This window comes from Saimiri boliviensis, chromosome 3 (assembly GCF_048565385.1).
Source record: "Saimiri boliviensis isolate mSaiBol1 chromosome 3, mSaiBol1.pri, whole genome shotgun sequence".
Classification (NCBI taxonomy): Eukaryota; Metazoa; Chordata; class Mammalia; order Primates; family Cebidae; genus Saimiri; species Saimiri boliviensis.
The window spans coordinates 94,045,803-94,056,326 of NC_133451.1; the positions used below are offsets into that span (position 1 = coordinate 94,045,803).

The window sequence follows — 10,524 nt, forward strand, 5'->3', positions numbered from 1 at the left end:
AGAGACACTGATGTTGGAAGGCTCCTATAGCATTGGGTTTAGGGTATTTAAAAAAACTGAACTGAGGGGCATATTTAATTGATGGGATGGATGGTGGTAACATCACCAAGCATAGGAAACACAGGAGAACAAACACCCAACTATATTTACAATAACTCATCCACAGCAAGTGTTGCATATAGGGTTAGAGAAACAGTTCAAGAAAAAAGTCTAGGTTGCAAATACAGATGTGCCCGTGATCAGCCTACAGGCAGTAATCAATCCTATAAGTGTAAGGATATAAGACTGCCTAAAGGAAGGTATAAAGGGATAAGGGAACATCAACATTTAGGATTCAGTCAAGATGAGATAGCAAACAAGTCAGAGAAAAAAGAAATTCAGGAAAGCCAATGAGGACAACCTTTCAAGAACGAGGTGACACCATGTCAAATATCACAGAAACCAGCCATTGGACAGCCACTGCCAATCTGTGTCATGGAATGGTAGCCCCACCCCCCAAACCCCACCAACGCAAAGGACTGTACCATTGTATAGTAAGAGATTGCAGTAAGCTGAGATCATGCCACTGAACTCCAGCCTAGGTGACAGAGTGTGAGACTGTCTCAAAAACAAAACAAAAAAATGTTTATTCCAAGCCATCTTTTCTCACACACTCATGGGATTAAAAATGTGTATTTGTGAGACAGCTGACAGTTAGGAGACTAATCTCCAATAACAAAGAAATTGACTCCCAAGTCATTCTGTTGCCAAGAAATTAGCCCTGTAACTTGCAAAGTAGAAAAAACTTAGAAAGATTTTAAATATACTTCAATGTCTCTAACAAAATCCAAACAATGGATTTGACAGTGGACAGGAGGTGAAGAAGTGTATTACTTTAATGAAAATCGATTCTAGAAGAAAAAAAGCATGTCTTTCTAAGGAGCTGTCCAGCAGCAAAATTACAATAACATATATTAGGAGCACTTTCTGTGCAGACACTAAGGCTAGACATTTTACATAATATTCTTCTCATTGTTACAACAACCTTGAAAAATTAGTATTATCGTTGCCAAATTTTAATAAGAAAAATGGGTTCAAGATGGTTACATGACTTGCCCATGGATATACAGTTGTCCTATGGAGGATAGAGGATTTAAATCCAGGTTTTGTTTAGCTGTAAACCAATGCTCTTTCCATGCTGTGATGCTGTCTCCCCATCACTGGAAATATGTGAAGGGAGGAAGGGAAAGTGGCTTGTTAACCACCTAACAGAAATACCTTTTCTTTTTGAAAGATACTAACTAGCTCACTTCTCAGGCCTCTTCTATCTTCAACAGTCTATGATTCTCATATACCCTGCTTACAAGTGAGTTATAATAGCTACAAAATTCCACACAATGCTATTTTTTTTTAGTTATAATAGCTACAATTATAATAGCTACAGAATTCTCATATACCCTGCTTTACAAGTGAGTTATAATAGCTAAAGAATTCCAAACATAGTGCCTTTTTTTTTTTTTTTTTTTTTTTTTGAGGCAGGGTCTCATACTGTTACCCAGGAATGGATGTAATGGCATGATCATGGCTCACTACAGCTCAACCTCCTGAGCTCAAGCAATCCTCCCACCTCAGCCTCCTGAGCAGCAGCTGGAACTACAAGGCGTGCACCACCATGCCCAGTTATTTTTTGTAGAGATGAAATCTCACTATCATGTCCAGGCTAGTCTCAAATTCCTAGGCTCAAGCCTTCCTCCCACCTCAGCCTTCCAAAGTACTGGAATTACAGGCATGAGCCACTGTACCTGGCCTCCATCTTCATTTTTTTCTCTATTATCAAACTAATTTAATGACTGCTAAAATTCACACTTGATAGGAAGACAATCTATAACTAAAAGCATCCCTTGTTAAGCGGAAAGCAAAGACTTACTGACACTGCATCTCCTGTGCCTTGTATAGCACTAGGCACAGAATGGCATTCCGTGTTTTGAAAAATGAGTGAATGAATGGTCTGCCTCTTGTCTCTGATATCACAGAATATCATGTTAGACAAAAACAGGCATCCATCTTCATTTTAAAGCAAGCTCAAAGTCATAACACATGGCAATATACACTATACCTCTCACAAATTGATACTGATTAAATTTATTTTTGAAAAAAAAAAAAGAGAACACAATATACAGGGGTAGCTTATCACTCCCTTTTCTGCATTCCCACATAGGATGTAGCACCTTCTGCTATTAAAGCAAGCACAACTTAACACCGTGATTTCCTTTTGCTTCTCATGCCAGACAGTCACCTTCAGATTCCCTACTTCACGTTCAGCCCCAAGAACACAGTGTAGAGCCATATATGCAGTGGGCACTAAAATTCTGACACATATCTGGGCAGAATTGGAGGCTGGATGGGTAAATGGAAGGCTTAATAAATAAAGGCAGTATCTTCTTAACAGCCATTTCCACTCAACCAAATAATCTACTTACCAAGCAGGAGATTCTATCATATGTGAAGTGGGAACATGTGTAAAACTGAGTGACACTTTCAAAGAGGTATGGGATTTGGATTTTAAAAGCAGCATGAAAATTCACTCTCAAAACTCCTGAATAACAGAATTTTTTTCCTAGATTCAACATTATCCAGAAGGAAAAAAATTTAGTCAGTTCAGTAAATTATGTTTTAGAGATCAGTTACTTTTGAAATGCCTATCAAAAAGGCCACTCTTACCTTAAATAATCATGAAATTTCAGGCATGGTAAGTCCCTGGAGATGTGTGAGGAGAGATGACTTCAAAAAGCACTTTGAAGTCACCCGAAATGTGCCTACTTAAATGTTTCAAGTTCTATTCAATTTACAGACCTGGTTAGCAAACCCAGTCTCCCATCACAGGTCTCGGCCTTTCTTTTCCCCAGAGATATACATGATATAGCATTCACTTGTACGAAACACTAGGATAAGCAAACCCAGATTCTGATGAACCACTATTAAGAAAATGTTCAGGGAAATACAGTCATATGTAATTTCCACTGTGATTAAAGACTTATCAGTAAGATCAAGCAGACTGTAAATTGTACAAAACGCCCACTATGACAGTTGCAGCTCCATGCCTTCATGTCAGAATGCAAGTTAAAGTAGCATCTAGGGTTAAACTTGAATCCACTCTCATTTATACATAGTTACCTTAAAATAAGTCATTTGTAAACTTCTGTAGGTTGTTATCAGTAGCTGTTAATACCTCACAGCTGAGTGTAACACAACAATGTGCGGTGACACCATCGTTAGAAGCCACTGGTCTCCTTCAGATCTCAGTGAAACTTAAACTAGTTATCAAATTACAATCGAATTCACTACATTTGCCAAATTCAATGGCCTTAAGAACAGACAACCTTCAAAGATTAGGCACAAGTGAAAGCAAGCAAAAGAGGCAGGTGTGGCTCTGGTCAAGTGAGGTGCTGAGCTAGCTGCCTTCGCGGCATGATTTGAAAAGTAAACAGAAGGGCATGGCCTGTCTCTCAATAGCCCCACTACCACCACATGGTGCCATGCTATCATCCTGTCTTTATTACTTGCCTGTATTATAAATGAAAAGTGAAAGCAATGACTTTAAAAAGTCACTGTTAAAATGCATCTGCTATCTAGGTTTTACTTATAGAGCAGATTCGGCATTTGACAACTTGAAATTACAGAAGTTCTGGGAAAGAATAACAAGAGAATTTCAATGGAAAAGGCATGAGAACTAAGAGCATCACAACTGTGGCAATCCTCACCCTCCCAAGAGGTATCACAGGATGCTAACCTGAGCCTACCTATGAAAGACTTTTGAGTTCCAAGTTGGCATGAGGACACAGGAGGGCAAGCAAGAGTTACCAAGGAACCAAGCACAAGGTGCTGGAGGGTCCATAGAAGAAGTCAGTCAAGATCAACCTTTGTTCACTTCTCCATTTTCAAGGGACTCCTGTAGCCTGACTTGGATTTAAAGGTAGGCTCCTGGAATTAATAAGGACTTAGAAACCAGCTGGGCATGGTGGCCCATGCCTGTAATCCCAGCCCTTTTGGAGACTGAAGCGGGTGGATCACCTGAGGTTGGAAGTTCAAGACCAGCCCGGTCAACACAGTGAAACCCCATCTCTACTAAAAATACAAAAAAATTAGCTAGATGTGGTGGCAGGTACCTGTAATCTCAGCTACTAGGAAAGCTGAGGCAGGAGAATCACTTGAACCTGGGAGGCAAAGGCTGCAATGTGCCGAGATCGTGCCATTGCACTCCAGCCTAGACAACAAGAATGAAACTTCACCTCAAAAAAACACAAAACAAACAACAACAGAAAAAACATGTTGCGTGAGGAATAAGACTGAAGAACAAGAAAGCTGGCTGGGCATGGTGGCTCACACCTGTAATTCCAGAGATCAGCTTGACCAACATGGTGAAACACCATCTCTACTAAAAACACACAAAAAATTATCCAGGCCTGGTACATGCCTGTAGTCCCAACTACTTAGGAGGCTGAGGCACAACCATTTGAACCCAGGAGCCAAAGACGGCAGTGAGCCAAGATCATGCCACTGCATTCCAGCCTGGGCAACAGTGAGACCGTCTCCAAAAAAAAAAAAAACCCAAGAAGGCTGTTTTTAATATCAAATGCGTTCTCTGGAGACAAACAGATAAGGCTCATTCTATGTAACTCTGTAGGGTAATACCAGTAACAAGCAATATATATTCAAAGCATCAGATTGTAATCAAGCATAAGAAAATATTTCTTGAAAGCAGAGTTGTCCAGGATGGAGTGAGAGGTTGATGGAATAAAGAGTTGCCTCTCACTAGATGTGTTCATGCAGGGGACAGGTTCATCCATCAGAGACCCTGGTCAGGGAGTTCCACGTTAGGGATGGCCTGAGCTAGAATTCTGATATACTTTCCAATTCTAGGAGTCTAATTTGTTATGCCTAAATTTAGGCATGAACAAGTATAAGAGATAAAAGGTTTCCCCTATATTCCCCAATCCTTCTCCCCAGCAAATAGAGGGTTCTGAGCCAGAGAGAAAAATCAGGTTTATGTCCAAGATTGTTTCCAGCTTCAAAATGCCATAATTTAAGGTTCAGACTATTCTTTAGCAAACATAAAGTTCACATTTACAACAACAATAAGTGAGAACCATTTATTCTCTCCATTCAGGAGATTCCCATAAACCATCCCCATGTTAAATGCCCCTAACTGGTTAAATTTTTTTTAAAATCACCTAATTTTCTGATGCTTCCAAATATTTTCTCTTCTTCAGTTGACTGGGGTGATGAACAAATCTGAGTATGCTCCACTATAGAAAGAGACTTTCTAATCTTCGAAACCTGTAGTTAAATTACCACTCACCCTTTTTTGTTCAGACTGAATAATCTCTCAGTTCCTGCCACAATTTATTTAAAGTCCTTTAATGATCCTGGGGACTTTTTTAATAAAATATACTTCAAAATTTAATACACCCATTTCTGGAAGGGCATGTGGAATGAGACAGGGTACTTAGGGAGAATTCTGACCAGAGGTAAGGGCAATAGAGATTCCCCTCTAGTTGCTGAATGCCAATCAACAGAACTAACAACCCTAGTATCTTTTCGGAATTCTCCCATGAGTACTCTGTCTACACAAAGTACATAAGCTGACAATACACCTGGAAAACAGCTCATTCTCTAGAGCCAAAAGCAACCTTACACAAAGCACATAGTTTCTGAGAGATCCCACAAAACTCTCCCCAGAAATTTATCCCTCAGCAGCCTGCCATAGTTTCTAAAATTTCTACCATTACAATCAGTTTGAGTTAAGGTAAAAGTCCCATCACAAAATACCTGGAGATGAGAAGAGAGGGAAGGAAGGTTAAGAGATGTAACAAAGCAAAACAGTCATTATCACATAGGGTTTAATTTCGTCTAAGTATTTTTAACTATCATGTAGCAAAGCTCTGTGACCAATAGGGAATGCTAGGGCCAGACAAAGCATTCCAGGCAGGAACAGAGAGAAATAGAGAAAAGCCAAAGTTTGGAACAAGGCCTGTACAGTACTACTAAGAGAAAAATCAGGATGTGGTTAGGGAGAAGAAGATACTTCTTCTTCTATTTATTGCCCTAGGTTTGCCGTATGTCTCTTTAAAAATATAATGTAGAACAATAAATGGATCAAATTATTTTGATTTCCAGCAAATGTCATTACCAAGATGTATTCTCTGAATTTTTCTACTTTCCATTGTTTTAATCCAAGAGCAGTCAAAATGAAACAGCACTAGTTTTGCTAATTGAAGTAATTTTTTCTCCTGGGGTAATCTAAATGAATACCTTTCGTCTCCATTGCCATCATTCTATTTCATTTTTAAAGTTTAGAAAACTGACCAGGGTCTCTGAATACATGCTAGCAGATTCTACAAATCTCAAAAATAACACAGTTGAAACAAACTCAACCTACCTCTCTGAAGCTGCATTCTAAAAGCACAATTAGGAAAACAATCACATCATATTCCTACAAACCACAAGCACATCTTTATTTGCAAAGAGCAATTTGTTATACAACAAAAGTCAGATGGCACTAATAAAGATAACTGTAAGTAAATATCATGGCATGCCATGGTAATAACGATCTGAATAATTATTTCTGTATTATATATAGTAAATAATACTACATATACTTCATAAAAAAGAGAAAACTTAAGGGGCACAAATACTTAAAAGATAATTTCTTTTCTGTATTAAAGAACGAGTTAAATGGCCATTGAGATGAAGTTCTAACAAAATTTCAAGTAAAATCATGGTTTCTTAAGTCCATATTACCTGTTTGCAAATATAAAAGAATCATTTGTTAACGTTTCACATCCAGCATACACGTACTTTCCATTCATTGAGTACGTGTATACATATTCAAGGGGAAATATTATCTCACAGAAGGCTAATAATCAAAATAGATTATTTCAATAACTAATCATAAAAATGTTATTTATGACAAAATGTTGAATCCAACCTTGGATAATGTCTTTCATGCTAATAATATAAAGTCTACATGAAAACATAGGATAATAATATAAAGTCTACAAGAAAACATAGGATAAACAGCAACTGTGTATCCACCTTAAAATCAGGATTCATCAACAAAACTTCTATAAACAAAATTTCACATTTCACATCTCACATCAGGATCTCTATCAAAACAAATGCAAAATTAACTTTTCCTATTTTGAGTCTATTATCCACACTTGTATTTCAGTTCTGCAAAAGTATGTAAGTAAAATTTTTGAAATTATGAGTGAGTGTGTGTACCTAAAACGAAAAGTCCTTTACAATGATACAGCACTGAAAAAAAGCCAGGCAAAAAAAACTTTGGAATGGTTGAGTGGGCTCTTCCATTTTAACTGATAAAGACACTAAGCCAAAGAGTATAAACATTTATTTTTACATGTTCACTTGATGACTTTACATTTACATTAAGAATCCACATCCTGTGATTTAAAACAGGGAATGTGACCTTACGTGTGCAGGACTTTTTTTAATTGCCAACACATTCACTAGTATCATTTGAATAGTAAGCTTTACATTGTTTTGATCTTAACCTACATTGGTGCTACGTCTAAACTTCACACATTAAGGAGATAATTGTCATTCTCTGATATTTCAGGAAAGACTCTCAATTTTTGGAAATGTCAACAGAAGCCTTTAATGCAAAACACGGGTCTCTCAAACGAATTTGAATGGACTCTTTCCATGAAAATTCACGCCTGCAGAAGAAATAAAATAGTTGTGCATCTCTCCGCAGCCCTATTTTGAATCATTTTTGCAGAGCTATTTCCTCATTATGTTCTGGGTATACGAATCTGAAGCAATGAAGCTGAAGCAGGAATGATTCCAGTATAACCAAAACAAAAGAAGATATTTTGTTCTTTCTGAAAAAAGGGAAAACAATTTCCCCCATCACCACCACCACTCACACAGAAAAATTACTTTAAAAACTGAGTAAGCTTGTAAGGAGAAAGGATCATTTCTGAAACCCCAGAGGGACTTGTGTATCATGATCTCTTGGGCTGCTGGGTCACTTCACTTAAGTGCTCATGGTGCAAAGGACTTGACTGCCTTGCACCCTAATTGCATGCTCTGGCCACATTAGATACCATCTCTGTTCTACACGCAACACACATACACATTACACCAGTCAATGCTGTTTCCAATTTCAGAGGCCCGCTTCGCGCACAGCTCATGCCCATCTCTGCCTAGCTTGGTGTCCTGACCCCAGGAATGAGAGATACTACTTAATCCAGGTGGATCTGCTCTGCTGCTTCATCCTTACAGGATCCTTACAGGATTCATAGGATGGTTCCTCCCCCACTATACCTAGGAATACAAGGAGGTCCGTGGATTCTCGTGAGATAGAGAGAATCCCAGCCTGTCCCCTTCCTCACTCCGCACTTGCCAGTTTCTCTTTAGCAACCCCAGTGCCATCCCCGCCAGGAGTATATCATCCCGGAGGCAGGGAAGAGGAGGCAATAATAATGGGAATCAAACAGCCCGTTACAAAAGGGATGCCAGGGCACGGAGGAAGCAGGCGAAATGAGGTTATCACTTGGGAGACGTGCACAAGTGGAGAACCCTTCAGGAGCAATGACAGGTCGGCGGGGGACAGCCGGGGATAGCGAGGAAAGCTGGAGAAGTGGTTTTCGTGTCTCTCCAGGGGCGTGCGGGGGAAATCCCCGGACGGCAACGGCTGGTGCTCTCGGGTCTTTACCCGCCTCCCGCGCCCCCCGCGGCCACCTTCCAGCCAGCGGCCGCCCCCTCCCCCGCCCAGCGCCCCGCGCGGAAGGAAGCGCCGGGCTCCCCCCACGCTCTCCAGCTCTCTCGCGAGTCCTGTGCAGGCCCTTCCAGGGGGAGGGGGAGGGGGCGCGGAGGGAATTGCTGCAATGGAGCGCCCACAGAACCCTGCCCGAGCGAGGCAGTCGGTGGAAAGCCACGGCCACATAAAAATGCCATATTAATTTTTTAAAAGCCATAAATCACCCCTCCCTCTGCAGAAAAAACCATAAACCCGATCCCATGCAAGCCTGAGAGCAGCCACCCACTTCCTATTTCTGTCACAGCAGCTACACCCTGCCAGCAACCACCCCCGGGCGCCCCCTCCCGCCACCGCCACCCCCGCCGCTGCCTCCCCGCCGCTCAGCCATTTGCCAACTGACGCCCCCGTCAATAAAAATGCCCCAAGTGAGGCTGGGTGGGACGCGTGGGGGAAGGGCGCCGCGGGGGCGGGGGGTTCGCGGGTTGCACAATATCCTAGAAGGTCTGCGGCTGGAGCGGGCAGAGGAGAACCCGGGGCGGGGGAGGGGAGGCGAGGCGAGCTGCCCTGGCGCCTGCGGCACACGGTGCACCCGGGCCACCGCGGCGCTCCGCTTACCTTTCACCACCCTGTCGGTCGTCGACAACTTGGGATCAATTGCCTTGGGCTCGGACATCTCCAGCCGCCGGAGGACAGCGACGCGCTGCTCGTCCGTCCGACTGCACACCCCGACCGGACCCGCGGGCCAGACACTCAACGCCGCCGCCGCCGCCGCCGCCGCCGCCGCGCTGCAAGCCGCTGGGCTGGAGGTCTGGGCTCTGAGCCGGCTTTAAAGTTGCTGCCTTCTCCGCGCGTCCCTCCTCCGCCGCCGCCGCCTTCACTCCTCCTCCGCCGCTGCCGCCAGCCCCGCCGACTCGCTCCGGGCTGCGCGTGTGTGGTGGTTATTTATTTATTTTCTGAGCACGCCTCCCGGTTCTTCTTTTATTCTTGGGGGAAGGGGGATGGGGAGGAGAAGCGCACACACGGGCACCCACCCCGGCACGGAGACCCGGCACCGCGGAATGGAGCCCCACGCGCGCACACACGGTCGGGATTAAGACCGATCACATGGGGAGGGCCGGGGGCGAGGGAGGAGAGGCAGGGCCGCCGATGTCAGTGCCACCAGCCGCACCTCGGCGTCCCCGGCGGCGGAGAGGCGGCCGCCGCTGCTGCCGCTGAAGCTTCTGCTGCTGCCGCTGCCGAAGCTTCTCCAGACGGAGCGCCGCCGCTGGTGCCGCGGCCGCCAGAGACGTCCCGCCGTCGCGATCGCCCGCGCTCGCCTCTGCCTCCCCGCGCCGCTCCTCCACTCACACAGGCACAGCAGCGGAGCTCGGCAGACACAGTCCCGGGCACAACCTACCCCTCTCGGCCGCCTCCGCCGCCGCCGCCGCCGCCACCGCCGCCGCCGCGCCCGCCTCCGCCTCCTCCCCTTCCTCCTCCCGGCCCCCGCCTCCTGCGCGCTGGCCACCTCCTCCTCCCCACGGAGCCCGCCCCCGACCTCCCGCCCCGACGTTGCAGTCCCGCACGCTGATTGGCTCGCGTGTGCATCACTCAGTGCCAGGTGGCGGCCTCCCCGCTCGTCCCGCCTCCCGCTCCTCCTGGTTGTCCCCGCCCCTCGCTCTGTTTTCTCCGAGCTGCCGGACCAGCGGGCCTGCCGCCTCCACCGCCCAGTCCCTGCTCAGGTGTCACTGTTGCTGGCAGGCCGAGATTAGGGAAGGAGAGTG

The 10,524-nt window shown here is 44.5% G+C and overlaps 1 protein-coding gene across 3 annotated transcripts in view; it reads right to left on the reverse strand.

Moving 5' to 3' along the window:
- The window catches only part of PPP3CA (protein phosphatase 3 catalytic subunit alpha), a 317,625-nt gene that overhangs the window by 306,670 nt on the left and 431 nt on the right, over window positions 1-10,524 (reverse strand). The window contains exon 1 of one of the 3 annotated variants that reach the window (XM_039468188.2): window positions 9,380-10,269. The exons of 1 other annotated variant lie outside the window; for it this stretch is intronic. In XM_039468188.2, coding sequence (XP_039324122.1) covers window positions 9,380-9,437 — 58 coding nt within the window. In that variant the 5' untranslated portion in view covers window positions 9,438-10,269. Of the gene's footprint in view, window positions 1-9,379; window positions 10,270-10,524 lie in introns of those variants that run through there. One more of the 3 variants, XM_039468189.2, reaches the window with a different exon arrangement.